This window comes from Ambystoma mexicanum, chromosome 10 (assembly GCF_040938575.1).
Source record: "Ambystoma mexicanum isolate Mex_15411 chromosome 10, UKY_AmexF1_1, whole genome shotgun sequence".
Taxonomy (NCBI): Eukaryota; Metazoa; Chordata; class Amphibia; order Caudata; family Ambystomatidae; genus Ambystoma; species Ambystoma mexicanum.
Window position 1 is genome coordinate 14,438,883 of NC_090932.1, and position 15,170 is coordinate 14,454,052.

At 46.1% G+C, this 15,170-nt stretch overlaps 1 protein-coding gene across 3 annotated transcripts in view; it reads right to left on the bottom strand.

Moving 5' to 3' along the window:
- The window catches only part of LOC138491102 (probable cation-transporting ATPase 13A4), a 995,403-nt gene that overhangs the window by 51,436 nt on the left and 928,797 nt on the right, over positions 1-15,170 (bottom strand). For all 3 annotated transcript variants that reach the window (XM_069617423.1, XM_069617421.1, XM_069617422.1), the window contains one exon: positions 7,980-8,068. In XM_069617423.1, the coding sequence (XP_069473524.1) occupies positions 7,980-8,068 (89 nt within the window). The remainder of the gene's footprint in view (positions 1-7,979; positions 8,069-15,170) is intronic.

A 15,170-nucleotide genomic window follows, 5' to 3' on the forward strand; every position in this document is an offset into this window, starting at 1 on the left:
GTAGCTCTTTAGCTTATTGAAGGCCCATACTATATGTAGAAGATCAGCGTTTTGCTTGCTGCACCTCCAACTCTCTGCTTGTTGTTTAATGCCCACAGTTTGCATCTTTTTTTGGGAGTACAGTACCACCCTTGCAATATTCTGCACTGCCTCAAATGGAGCCTCACCTCTCTGCATGCCTTTGCATGGTTCTGAAGGATGCTGCTGACTGATTCCTCATCTGACTGCGTGTTGAGCATCCTCTGCCATCCTTCTGTTATTCCTTCCCTGGTACTTCCCTTGTACATAGAGTCCCTTAGTGCTGTGTACAATTCCCAGGCAGTCTCTGCTTGTGTCTGCATTGTGTGGATGCAGTGCACTATTTGCACGCACTTCCACCCATCTGATAAGCATAGTTTTTTTTTCATGCAACCATCGTGTTATAGGTGAGCGGCATACTCTGCTCTGCTATATCCCCACACAGCGTATCCCCTTGGCTATAATGATTAATAATTGGTTATTTATAACACGCTTAATAACCAGAGGTTTCAAAGCACGGACCTGGGGATCAAACCTGTGTTGCTCCGCGTCGTCTTGCTTCCAAGGCGAGCGCGTTGCCCCTGAACTATCCTCCCGAGAAAGGAGGCTACTCTAAAGGATATGCTAAACCCTTCTCTCCTATTGGTATGGCTTTAATGTTCCATAATGGGGCTTCCTTGTGCCGGAGACTATCTACCTTAGCCAGAGCTTGCCCTCCTTCCCATGCTGCTGCGACAGTGGTTCTCAGAATCCGATCATTTCCTGCTTTCTCTATTCTCACCATATATCCTCGCCGCCCCCGTCTTCTGCCCTGTACCGTGCTCCACTCCAACCCAGTGTGGCTCGTTTCCTGTTTCTTTAAAGAATGCTGTCACCTGAGAGAGCTCTTGTGCTAAGTGATATAGTTCTACATTTGGTAAATTAAGACCACCTGCTTTGATAGGGGCATAAGGTTTCTCGAACTTAAGCCTCGGTCGTAAACTGACCCACACAAACACTTTATCCCCGTAAAATCCTTCGGGTCGAAAGAGGTGGGATTTTCAGAGGCAGCCTACTGAACACAATCATCATTTTTACAATTTGCAGCACTCTCCCCCATATGGACACATTCAGCGATGCCCACCTAGCCATGTCTAGCAAGAGCTTGTTCCACGTCTTTTCTGTGTTGTCCATGACTATGTCCACGAGACCTCTATTTAGGTATACCCCTAAATATTGCTTGCCCCTATCCACCCATCTGAATGTTTGATTGGGCATATCCTCTATGGAGGTGTTGGCATTTAAAGGCATCACCTCACATTTATCCCAATTTATCTTGTACCCAGAGCAGGTGGAGAAAGCCTGTATCACTTTTGTCAGTGCATGTATAGCGGGGTCCGGGTTACTTAACGTCAACCTTTTAGCATGAGTGTACAGAAGGGCCTTCATTTCACCCACTGGCGTCTGTATCCCTGTTACATTTCTGTTCTCCCAACTTGCCATAGAGAGAGGTCCTAAGGCTACTGTGAACAGTAGTAGTGACAGTGGGCAACCCTGCCTTGTCCCTCTGATGATCCAGAATATTTTTGAGATACGCCCTCATGTATTTACACTTGTACTTGGACCAACGTATAACAGCCTGACTTTCCCTAGGGAACCTTCTCCCATGTCACGTTTTTCCAAGGTTCGAAACAGAAATCCCCACTCAACTCTGCCGAACGCTTTCTCTGCATCTAGAGAAAGCGCTACCCCTGGTTTGCCATCTCTTCCTGCCAAAGCATGTGTAGTAGAAGCCTCATCTCATCCCTGGCTGAATGGCCTGGCATATACTCTACTTGAGTCTTATGAACTAATTTCGCTATCACTCACCTTAGTCTTGTTGCCAGCACTTTTGCCATAATCCTGACATCTATGTTGATCAGAGATATTAGTCGGTAGCTTGCACAACTTGTGGGGTCCTGCCTTGGTTTTAGTAATACTGTTATTAACGCTCTATTGAATTCCAGGTCTAACACACCTTTAATGTGTGCTTCGTTGTAGAGCAACGTCAACATTTCTGCCGATTTACTGCCTCTCACTTCATAAAATTCTATAGGAAAGCCATCTTCCCCTGGTGCCTCATTTGCCATCATCTCTTTTATGGGGCCTTTACCTCCTCCACTAAGAATGGACCCCCCCCCCAACATATCTCTAGCTCCCTGTCCCATTGTTGGAAGATGTGTGACATTCATGAAGCATTCTTCCTCCTTTTGGGTATGGGGGCTTCTGTCATACAAAAATGCTCATAGAATCTCTTATCTGGGTCTATAGCGTGTTCCCCCATCTCTGCATCTTTTGTGAGAGTGATTGCTACTTGCTCTTTCCTTTGCATCAGATGAGTCGCCCACACTCGTCCTGCATTCTCTCCTTGTTCATAGTGAGTGGCTTTTAATTTCATTAGGGCATGTTCAGCTTTTTGTGTGAACAGCACGTTTAGGTCATACTTCGCCTTCCTTAATGGTATCAAATTAGTTAACACCGGCACTTTATCATAGAGGTGTGCTCATCAAGCCAGTGGAGAGGTTTTAGGGCAGGAGAGATGCAGTTCCTGGGCTTGAGGCCAAGGATAAGTCTTGCAGTCCTATTCTGTATTAGTTGAAGGAGGCGAAGGGAGGATTTAGGCAGATTGCGGAAGAGGCTGTTGCAGTAGTCCAGCCTGAAGAGAACCCGAGCTCTGGAAACATTGAGTTTATGTGGAAAGTTGAGGAAAGAGAGAATGCCTCTGAGGAGGTGCAGCTAGAAGTGGTCCTTCTTGGCAAAGTTCTATGATGTGAGAAGAGAAGGAGAGAGAGGAGTCAAAGATCGCACCAGCCAGAGTGTAGGAACGAGGAGGGACCAGAGCAAAGTCCTCCCAACAACTGATACCAGTGTTGTTTGCCCCTACAGAACGAGTGCAGGTCAAAAGAATGTATAACACTCATCAAAGCCAAGTGTTAATTGCAAAGACAGCAATAGAAAGTGAATTGGGTAGAAACCCCTGAAGAATGTTGACTATTTGATAGAAAAGAACAGAAACATGTTGAGCCTATAACCTGTGGACTAATACACAGGCAGAAGACGGATTAGAGTATACAACATCAATTTGAACTCTGAGTTTCTAGCTATCTGAACCAGAAATCTACTACTTGTTGAAGAAACTGACAACTTTGTATCTGTACAACATCGATTTCACCTTTGCAGACTGTTGCAATATATTGTATTATCCCCAGTGCTTTGTTATTTTAATAGATGTATGTTTTATAGTTTAATTGCACTTGTTTTTTTGTAACACAATAAATATATTTTATTTATACAGATTGATTAACTTAGAATCTCTTAGTACCCTGAACTGTCAATACTTGGTCTCTATCTCGTTTGTTATATGTTTGAATATGCTCTCTGGAAATACATAGAGACAGCACTTAGTTATTAGCCCTATAAGTGCGAAACCGGGATTCCTCCCAGATTTTGAGCTCCCAACCTCTCACCAACTTTCTTCCGTGTGGTAACCAGCCCTTTAATTCCGGCCTCTCTGCTTCCGTATTCCCCCCACCTTTGTATACATACAAAGTGTCCCTAGTTAACGATTATCTGAACACTTTTCACAACGCTATTTGCTCCTGGGTAATCTATCGCCTTTGTTCTGCTCCGATCCTCTTAATTAATCTAGCAGTAATGTGTCTACCTGTCTATCCATCACCCCATATTCACCTAGGGTGCTCCTCCAGTCTTCTATGCAGTCCATGTTAACCAGCATATCTTGTTTCTGGTTCTTCAGCGGGGATCGTGATTTTTCCCACTTGCTATCCTGGAGCTTTCCTTCCCTCGACTGCTGCTTCTCATTCATCAGTTTCCTTGGTGCTCCTTGGTTCCTCTCCAGTGTCACATCTTTCCTTCTTCCTTGTTGTCCTTCGTGTTGGCGTTCGTCCACCCCTCATCCTTCCTCCTTATTTGGTTGTGATGTGTCTATTGCTTGTGTTTCCAAGTCCTGCAAGAAGCACCATCATTCTGATGGCTGCATTTATGACTATCGACCTGACCGGCTCTAGCAGTCCATGACCTTCATTGTAAGTGAGCCAGTTTGGAAATAAGTGTTACCGACACCCTTTCTGTACCGGCTTACTCCGAACCTGCCGCTATGGGCTGTGAACTACTGGCAGATAATTCACTGATGCGCCGTCACCGTTGCTAGCTGTGCTTCAGTTTTCCCATTCCCATGGAGTCCTGTGGGACTCCAAGGTAATTCAAACTTATCGTTCCGCCGCCACCCGTTTTATCCCGCTATTACCGGGATATAGGGCGGTGGAAATAGTAAGCCGAGAGTACCGGTAGGCCGCCTCGGCTTACTATTTCCCATAACTTAAGTATCATTTTCTCATGACGGGTCTCTATCGTATTTCCAGTGTCTCTTTGGAAAAGTCTGGTGAGATATTATTTTTGGTCTCCAATAATATTTTGCGCACACGTGGGTATCCCAGGAAACATGCAATCATCGGTCGAGGTGTGCGTGTGAATTACTTCCATTCGTCCTTTGCACCCTTTGTGCTCTTTGCATTTCTCGCTTCCTGGCGATCTCTATTTGCACATTGGCCAGTATCCAAGTTTTCAAAAAGGTCAATGGATCAGCTCCCTTTACTGCTTCCTGAAAACAGAAAAAAAAGAGTTTGCAGCGCTGGCACCTGTCCTCCAGCTCGTTGCTAGAAGTGTGCAGCTCCACCACTTGGGCTTGCAGAGTAAAGACCTTGTCTAACACTTCTTCCACTTTTCCAACTCTCATATCCAGACCCGCCACTACCTTATTGATCCTAGTAAGTTACGGCAATATCTGGTTTCATTTCATTACCTCCTGTGAAGGGGCGCTGCCGTCTGGCGCCTTGCTCTCCATCGCCCTTTGGGTGAAGGCTTTTTCCGTGCACTGTGTTTCCTCGCCTTTTTTCTGCACGCTCCACTTTTATTTAACTCAGAATGGAACCAGCCCTTCCCTTCCCTGTTTCTTTCTGTCTTGCTCCTTCTTTTGCCAAGCGATGTGCTTCTCCCATTAATCTCATCACAGCTCTGTATGTAATGTTGCTTATTTCATGGGCATTCTCCCCTTCTCATGCCCTCGTTATTACTGCTCCTTGCGTTGTGCCTATCCCATCACATCCATTGTTAGAGATAGTCCTCTTTCTATTGCCATGCTTATGGCTAGCTGACTGCCATAGGTCTATGTGACATTCTCCTTCAGCCATGCAGCACTGCCACCCTGTTCCTGCCACTCTGTGCTCATGCTATTCCCTCCTCCGGCGTGTTTACCTGTGTGCACACAGCCGCTCTGGGATCTACTCTTTCCTCTCCAGTGTTCCCGGGATCACGCTGCAATTTCACCAGACCTTTGCACCTCCGATAAGCTTTCACCCTGACAGCTGTCACTTTCCCAGTCAGTGTGCCGCCAGCACTTTTCCCTAATGTTTTGGGATCTGCATTTGCCCATGGAGTCCAATATTTCAGAGGACCTTTCCAGGCTTGTTCTGCCCGCGATATCCTTATGTCTGTGTTCAGATGAAGTCTTGCTTTTGCCCACATTATATAAAAGGGTCGAAGGGGGTACAGAAGCGCCGGAGCTAAGCGGCCATTTTTGCAACCACATTTTGATCACCTTGTATGTAATCTGGCAGTTATGTGCGCTCTGAGGCCCACGGGCGTGTGGCGCTTTATAACAATTAAAATAAATGAAATAAAATAAATAAATCTATTTCAAAATGTAACCCTGGCATGGCAGTGATCCACTCTGCTATCATTTTCGATATCCCATCAAGTCCTTTTTTGCAAATGTTGACACCAACGTCTTGTGATCCATAGATATTGTAAAGGGTCTGCCCACACGTATTGTTTGCACCTTTCAATTCCTGACACACAAGCCAGGGCTTCCCTTTCGATACTGAATATCTCCTTTCCGCATCCCTTACGGTGCGAGGCGCGAAAGCCACCATCTGCATGCCTGATTTATGAAGTTGCTTTAAGACACATCCTACCCAGTTTTCAGTAGCATCTATATATAACTATCCTTGCAACGCGTACCTGAAACCTGCTGCCACTGGTGCCTCTACTAAACTCTGTTTGACACAACTGAATTCTTTTTTGCAGAGCTCTCTCCAAATGAACCAAACTTTTTTTGTTATGTACCTTGTGTTTTTTTGTCTTATCTGCTAAGTTTCTAATGAACTTTCTGTAATACTTAATAAACCCAAGGAAAGATGCAATCTCTCCCTTATTTGTTGGCGGCTTCAATTTACCATTGCCTCAATTGAGTCATGTTTTGGCCTCAAACCTCGTTCCAAACAAACATGCCCCGAGATATTCTGCAGTTTCTTTCTGAAATGTACACTTCGCAAAGAAACCTTGGAGGACCCGGTAAATCCCCATTCAAGAAATGTTTAGTCCTGCTTCTTATAAAGTCCTCAGGAATTCCTTTAAACACCTGTCGTGCTCACCTTGATCTTTACCCCAAATCTCTATGTCATCCTGCTAACACATTACCCCTTTGTTTTCCCATATCAGCTTTTGCATCACCCTCTGAAACAAAATTAATGCCAACATTAACCCAAACAGCATCCTTTTCCATCTGCCTAGACCAAATGGTGTAACAAAGGTGATCAAATCCATTTAGCTATCATGCAAGCAAATTTGATGGTAAGCTAACTTAAGACCAATCACAGAAAACATTCTTGCCACTGACACTTCCGCTACCAACTCGTTGACTTCTGGTAATAGAAATGTATCCGGAATAACATTCTTGTTAAGTGCCCTCAGATCTAGTTTGTAAAATTGGCTTTTGTGTAAGTTTCTCTGACAGGCGACTCCTTACACTCCCTTGGATAATCTTAAATGTAATTTATTGATGAGAGGCCATGACCTTGTAGCCATTCAAGTGGTCCAGAGGATGTCGCAGGTCACTGGATTCAGACGGTAGAAAAGCCTAACCGTCGACAAAAACAGTAAAACATGAAGTGACTCAAGGACTCAGCACCATCACGTATGTATATGCTTGATTTAAATCAACAATCCCACAGTTCATTAAAGCCCATGTGCGATTACACACGTGAAGAGATAGGTCTTCAAGGTCCGGCAGAAAGAGTAATGGTCCTCGCAAGGACAGAGGATTGGCATTCCACAACAGGGCCGCTGCAGCTGAGAATGACCGTCCACCCACACGAGCAAACTTGACACGAGCACTGAAGCCCGCCAAAGGCCAACGAACAAAGGGATCAACCCTGGTTTGGTGCGCAGAGACAAACACAAGAAGGATTTTCCTAAAAGAAATGGCGAAATGGCGAAAAAAGATGAACGGAGCCTGATTTTTAGCTACCGTTGTTAGCGGTCGGGAAAAAATCACGGTAGTTGATCTAAACCACTGCCACCAGCCATTTAAAGTAGGAAAGGGTAATATTTTACTGTTACATGAGTGTTTTGACTCAGGGGAAGCTAGGCAACCCATCCAGCACTCTATAGGAAGATAGTGTGTGCTGTGTCAGTAAATAAAAAAAAACTAGTAAAGCCAAAAGTACATGGAAGAGTGGGAAAAAAAGGTTCCAGGTAGAAAATCAAATCCTAGAAATCCAGCAAAGTTGCTGGGGGTCTCAAAAGGTAAGGGAAATTAGCACATTTGGAGAATTCTCCCTAACACCCCTTTCCACTGAAACTCCCCCAATACTACCCCTCCCCCCACACTGTATGCCTTCACCCTTCCCCACCACTTAAGAAATATCAATGATATCTTCTCTAATGCAAACACAGCACAGACCCCCTCCACCCCCGGCATTACAGATCATAGCCTGAACGTGTGCCAAAGTAGTCCTGCCCATCATGGCCACGGAAGCACACATGTGTTCCAGGGGCTCCCGTGTTTCCCAGACTGCCTCGGATTTCCATTATATGATATATAATGCGTTCATACGTATGGCACTTAAAGAGCCGTGTCCTACCTCTAGCGTGGTCCGGATGGCATCATTGGTAGTAAATATTAGGAAAAGGAACACCACGATCTGGGCAGTCATCACCACTGAATGGACGTCTGAAACACAAAGGCAGGCATGTACATGAAACATGTTTACACCTGACACTTACTATTACAGTCATGCATGTGATTCTTTTATTTTATTTAATGTGAATTAGTTAAACAAGGTTAACCTTGCACATATACATCAGATGAAACAGCCCTTCTTGCAGTCATAAAATAACAATTAATGCTATTATACCTTTAGAGTGCAATAAAAGTACATTTTAAAACAATAAATGTCCACCTTTATTCATAGGCCTATGCTTCACATATTGGGATGAGGCTGTAATGATTCCCACAGAAATCCTTCCCTGAGACACTCCTCATGAGGCCGGGGAAATGCAGACGCTTTCTGATCCCGACCCTGGGGTCGTGTTCTGTGGGAGGATCACATGAGGGGTGGGGGAAACAGGTCAGGAGGAATGGGAAAGCTCCTTATTCAACTTTCCCCAAAAGCCAACTCTTCTAATGGCTTATTGTAAAGCAGAAGAAATGATAAAATCTAACTTTCTTGTTAGGGACTTCATGTCCCATAATTCCCCCAGTACTAGGACAGGGAAGAGGGCTGAAAAGGTCAGATTGTTAATGCAAATGACTCACACCTGAGGGACACAGAGAGGCTTAAAAAGCCCCCTCAGGTGCAGGTCATGGGAGAGAGGAGCAGACACACTAAGAAGCAAAAGCAATGTGGTTCGTGCAGACAGCCCAGGCAGAAGCTGGAGGAGAGAGAGGACACCAGGACCATATAAATATTTATTTATTTTTTACAGTTATTAAGCACCCTAAACCTGCTTTCTAAAATGGTTTTGTTCAGGACATTAACTGGGGCTGCAGGCCATTACCGCCTGGTGTTTCCTGTGGAACGTGTACATAAAGCCACAATATTGTAGGTAGAGCATTCATACTGTACTGCACATAAGTGGAGAATGCAGGCAGGGTTATCATGTGGGTGATATTTCCGGTAGAGCATTCCTACAGTGCACCACATGAGTGAAAAATGCAGGCAGGGTTATCAGGTTGGTGATATTTCCGGTAAAACATTCCTACAGTGCACCACATGAGTGAAGAATGCAGGCAGGGTTATCAGCTGGGTGATATTTCTGGTAGAGCATTCCTACAGTGCACCACATGAGTGAAGAATGCAGGCAGGGTTATCACGTGGGTGATATTTCACGAAAAACATTCCTACAGTGCACCACATGAGTGAAGAATGCAGGCAGGGTTATCAGCTGGGTGATATTTCTGGTAGAGCATTCCTACAGTGCACCACATGAGTGAAGAATGCAGGCAGGGTTATCAGGTTGGTGATATTTCCGGTAAAACATTCCTACAGTGCACCACATGAGTGAAGAATGCAGGCAGGGTTATCAGCTGGGTGATATTTCTGGTAGAGCATTCCTACAGTGCACCACATGAGTGAAGAATGCAGGCAGGGTTATCACCTGGATGATATTTTCAGTAAAGCATTCCTACAGTGCACCACATGAGTGAAGAATGCAGGCAGGGTTATCAGCTGGGTGATATTTCCGGTAGAGTATTCCTACAGTGCTCCACATGAGTGAAGAATGAAGGCGGTGGTTATCACCTGGGTGACATTTTCGGTAAATCATTCCTACAGTGCTCCACATGAGTGAAGAATGCAGGGAGGGTTATCACATGGGTGATATTTCCGGTAGAGCATTCCTACAGTGCACCACATGAGTGAAGAATGCAGGTAGGGTTATCACATGGGTGATATTTCCGGTAGAGCATTCCTACAGTGCTCCCCATGAGTAAAGAATTATCACCCGGGTGACATTTCCAGTAGAGCATTCCTACAGTGCACCACATGAGTGAAGAATGCAGGTTATCACCTAGGGGATATTTCCGGTAGAGCATTCCTACAGTGCACCACATGAGTAAAGAATGAAGGTGGGGGTTATCACTCAGGTGACATTTCCGGTAGAGCATTCCTTCAGTGCAACACATGAGTGAAGAATGCAGGCGGGGTTATCACCTAGGTGATGTTTCAGGTAGAGCATTACTACAGTGCACCACATGAGTGAAGAATGCAGGCGGGGTTATCACCTGGGGGATATTTCCAGTAGAGCATTTCTACAGTGCACCACATGAGTAAAGAATGAAGGCGGGGGTTATCACCCAGGTGACATTTCCAGTAGAGCATTCCTACAGTGCACCACATGAGTGAAGAATGCAGGCGGGGTTATCACCTAGGTGATGTTTCAGGTAGAGCATTACTACAGTGCACCACATGAGTGAAGAATGCAGGCGGGGTTATCACCTGGGGGATATTTCCAGTAGAGCATTTCTACAGTGCACCACATGAGTAAAGAATGAAGGCGGGGGTTATCACCCAGGTGACATTTCCAGTAGAGCATTCCTACAGTGCACCACATGAGTGAAGAATGCAGGCGGGGTTATCACCTGGGTGATGTTTCAGGTAGAGCATTCCTACAGTGCTCCACATGAGTGAAGAATGAAGGCGGGATTATCATGTGTGTGATATTTCTGGTACAGCATTCCTACAGTGCACCACATAAGTGAAGAATGAAGGCAGGGTTATCACCCGGGTGACATTTCCGGTAGAGCATTCCTAAAGTGCACCAGATGAGTGAAGAATGAAGGCAGGGTTATCACCTGGGGGGATATTTCCAGTAGAGCATTCCTACAGTGCTCCACATGAGTGAAGAATGAAGGCGGGATTATCATGTGTGTGATATTTCTGGTACAGCATTCCTACAGTGCACCACATAAGTGAAGAATGAAGGCAGGGTTATCAGGTTGGTGATATTTCCGGTAAAACATTCCTACAGTGCACCACATGAGTGAAGAATGCAGGCAGGGTTATCAGCTGGGTGATATTTCTGGTAGAGCATTCCTACAGTGCACCACATGAGTGAAGAATGCAGGCAGGGTTATCACGTGGGTGATATTTCACGAAAAACATTCCTACAGTGCACCACATGAGTGAAGAATGCAGGCAGGGTTATCAGCTGGGTGATATTTCTGGTAGAGCATTCCTACAGTGCACCACATGAGTGAAGAATGCAGGCAGGGTTATCAGGTTGGTGATATTTCCGGTAAAACATTCCTACAGTGCACCACATGAGTGAAGAATGCAGGCAGGGTTATCAGCTGGGTGATATTTCTGGTAGAGCATTCCTACAGTGCACCACATGAGTGAAGAATGCAGGCAGGGTTATCACCTGGATGATATTTTCAGTAAAGCATTCCTACAGTGCACCACATGAGTGAAGAATGCAGGCAGGGTTATCAGCTGGGTGATATTTCCGGTAGAGTATTCCTACAGTGCTCCACATGAGTGAAGAATGAAGGCGGTGGTTATCACCTGGGTGACATTTTCGGTAAATCATTCCTACAGTGCTCCACATGAGTGAAGAATGCAGGGAGGGTTATCACATGGGTGATATTTCCGGTAGAGCATTCCTACAGTGCACCACATGAGTGAAGAATGCAGGTAGGGTTATCACATGGGTGATATTTCCGGTAGAGCATTCCTACAGTGCTCCCCATGAGTAAAGAATTATCACCCGGGTGACATTTCCAGTAGAGCATTCCTACAGTGCACCACATGAGTGAAGAATGCAGGTTATCACCTAGGGGATATTTCCGGTAGAGCATTCCTACAGTGCACCACATGAGTAAAGAATGAAGGTGGGGGTTATCACTCAGGTGACATTTCCGGTAGAGCATTCCTTCAGTGCAACACATGAGTGAAGAATGCAGGCGGGGTTATCACCTAGGTGATGTTTCAGGTAGAGCATTACTACAGTGCACCACATGAGTGAAGAATGCAGGCGGGGTTATCACCTGGGGGATATTTCCAGTAGAGCATTTCTACAGTGCACCACATGAGTAAAGAATGAAGGCGGGGGTTATCACCCAGGTGACATTTCCAGTAGAGCATTCCTACAGTGCACCACATGAGTGAAGAATGCAGGCGGGGTTATCACCTAGGTGATGTTTCAGGTAGAGCATTACTACAGTGCACCACATGAGTGAAGAATGCAGGCGGGGTTATCACCTGGGGGATATTTCCAGTAGAGCATTTCTACAGTGCACCACATGAGTAAAGAATGAAGGCGGGGGTTATCACCCAGGTGACATTTCCAGTAGAGCATTCCTACAGTGCACCACATGAGTGAAGAATGCAGGCGGGGTTATCACCTGGGTGATGTTTCAGGTAGAGCATTCCTACAGTGCTCCACATGAGTGAAGAATGAAGGCGGGATTATCATGTGTGTGATATTTCTGGTACAGCATTCCTACAGTGCACCACATAAGTGAAGAATGAAGGCAGGGTTATCACCCGGGTGACATTTCCGGTAGAGCATTCCTAAAGTGCACCAGATGAGTGAAGAATGAAGGCAGGGTTATCACCTGGGGGGATATTTCCAGTAGAGCATTCCTACAGTGCTCCACATGAGTGAAGAAGGAAGGCGGGGGTTATCACCCGGGTGACATTTTCGGTAGAGCATTCCTACAGTGCTCCACATGAGTAAAGAATGCAGACGGGATTATCACGTGGGTGACATTTTCGGTAGAGCATTCCTAAGGGTTCCACATGAGTGAAGATTGCAGGCAGGGTTATCACGTGGGTGATATTTCCGGTAGAGCATTCCTACTGTGCACCATATGAGTGAAGAATGAAGGCGGGGGTAATCACCCAGGTAATGTAGATCCGCGTTTTACTTCCCTAAGAAGGACATTGAGAAATGGAAAAGTGCAGGACTAACTCTATTGGGAAAATGAAGTGCCATTAAGATGCTCCTTCTACTGCACACACCGAGTGTTGACACACCAGTGAGACTTTACCGCTAACTTGATGTGCTTGTGAAATGGTTCCTATAGGCATGGAAACGTTGCTTTCCCCAGAGCAGAAACCTTAGACCACTGTATACTCTGGTAGGTTTGACCTATCACGTTTCGAGTCGGACCTGGACTGCTTTGCAGTGTCTCATGCTGGGCAATTCTTCAGAGCAGGAAGGGCAGATCTTCAGTTTAGGCCGGGATTGAAGCTGTCACAACACTATCTGGTTATGCCCAGATCACCATATTCTGGGTGCAGTTAAAACATGTCTATAGATCTCTGGGTAGTACATAGAACACACACACAACAGTATGGAAACTATTAGCTGGCAAAAGGGAGAACCTTTGTTGGAGAAAACCAAGCAAGAGTTTGACAGAAGGCACACCTGAGGGTGGGGATCAACATGCATTTACCAGATAAATAGACTGACAGAGGCATATTGCTGCTCAGACAGCTAAGCGGCTCAGACAGCTAAGCGGCTCAGACAGCTAAGCTGCTCAGACAGCTAAGCGCGCCCTTCTCAGTGATAAGGTGTGACTTGAATCTTGCATCTTCTCGCCCCAGAAGCAGGCTTGGATGAAATTCCAGCAAATGCACAGGGGCAAAACCTTTCCAAATGGGTGCGATTTATTTATAAGATCGTTCATGCAATTCTGGGTACCTCCAGCATCCCGAGTTCCTGGAACAAGGTAACTATAATCCTAATGTTAGGAATAAGGGGCAGGGTACAGCCCTTCACACTCTGTCCTGCCTTCCTGCTTGATTAAACAGCAAATGTTTTGGGGAACCCTGCCCTTCAGATGCGATGAGACGGTAGAGGAGAAGCATCTGCCATCTGTGGTCCCAGGGGGTCTCAGGTTAGCACCAGAAGCAAGTGAACAGACATTCGGCTGATGACTTGAATGAGGAGTTGGGGTTTGACATTGCTGTGGAAAGCTGAGATTAACCATCCATAGGTCAGACTGACTCAAACTGTGCTATGGATTACCCTGGACACAGCAATGGATGTTTAAGGCCAGGACTCAAATGCCTGCTGGAAGTGTGGGCAAAACAAGGGGGGTACACCCCAACGCGAGGTCTAGCTGGGAGGAGAGAGCAGAAAGAACCGCTTTGGGAGCAGGGCTGAGGTCTACCTTGATGTGCAGTCGGTGCTCTTCATTGACGTGAGGCGAGAGCGAGTGAGTGGTGGATTGAGGGCGGTGGGGAAGAAGCTGTTCTTGAAAATCTGGGAGAGTGAAAAAGCGCTGAGGGTAAGTTGGCCACAGTGGAGGGAGTGACCGTCAGAGCCGGCATAAGGGGTCACTTTATGGTGGAATCTGTGTTGAGTGCTATGGTGTCTAGGTCCTATCCATGTGCCTTCTGGCATTATCACCCATTATCACCCCCCTCAAGGAGCTGAGACCCCGAATCCATGAATCTTAGGGAAACATTTCATAAGCACCAGGGGCTGGTGTGTATCTCCTGTGGTTTAGGGGACACACGACCCTGGCATGTAGCTCTTTATGTTCGTATGTGACTGTTGAGAACTTGCTGCGGCCGCCTGCAGTAAACGGGTGAGCTGTGCTCTTTACCTGTGCTTATTGCTCTGTATCTTACCTGTATGGGGGTTTGGGTCCTTTGGCGAGTGGATATGGTGTTTTATGAGTTACTGGTGAGCAGGGGAGCCGACTTATGAATTTCCTAGGGGGTGCCCAAATATAGGAAGTGACATCACCGGCAGTTATATGACCGCATTTGCATGTAGTCACAAACTTGGTGCAATGGGGGAGGAGGAGGCGCAGAACAGTGGAAACATTAGCTAGCATGCACTGCATATACTAAAGTCAAGTAAGACGGAGGTTTCAGCCTTCGAGTTGCGTTCCAGCAGGCCATCACTGCCCCTACTCCACCTCTCTATAATCATCCAGGTTGTAGTAGCCCTCAAAAAGCAGAGCAATACAACTAGGATGGGAGAACGAAATGCCATCCCATCCTGTGAGTGTGTCAAATGTCAGAGCAAAGACTGTGCGTGTGCCTCCTACCTTGGAGCATAATCTCACTAATTTGGTGCAAATCTCGCAAGTGGGAGCCTGGGAATCCCATGCGTGTGTGTGGGCTGCAGACCCCGGATCACATGCTCACTTCTTCAGTGTGAAACTCTGGCCAAGGCTCTTTGGGCAAGCATTCAGGATGGGTCTCACACCTTTAAGCAGTGTGATATATTGAGTGGGCACCTCACTCCTTGGAGCATAGTATCAACCGTTGCTGGTAATCTCACAACTGAACGTACAGTTTCACTCTTGGCCA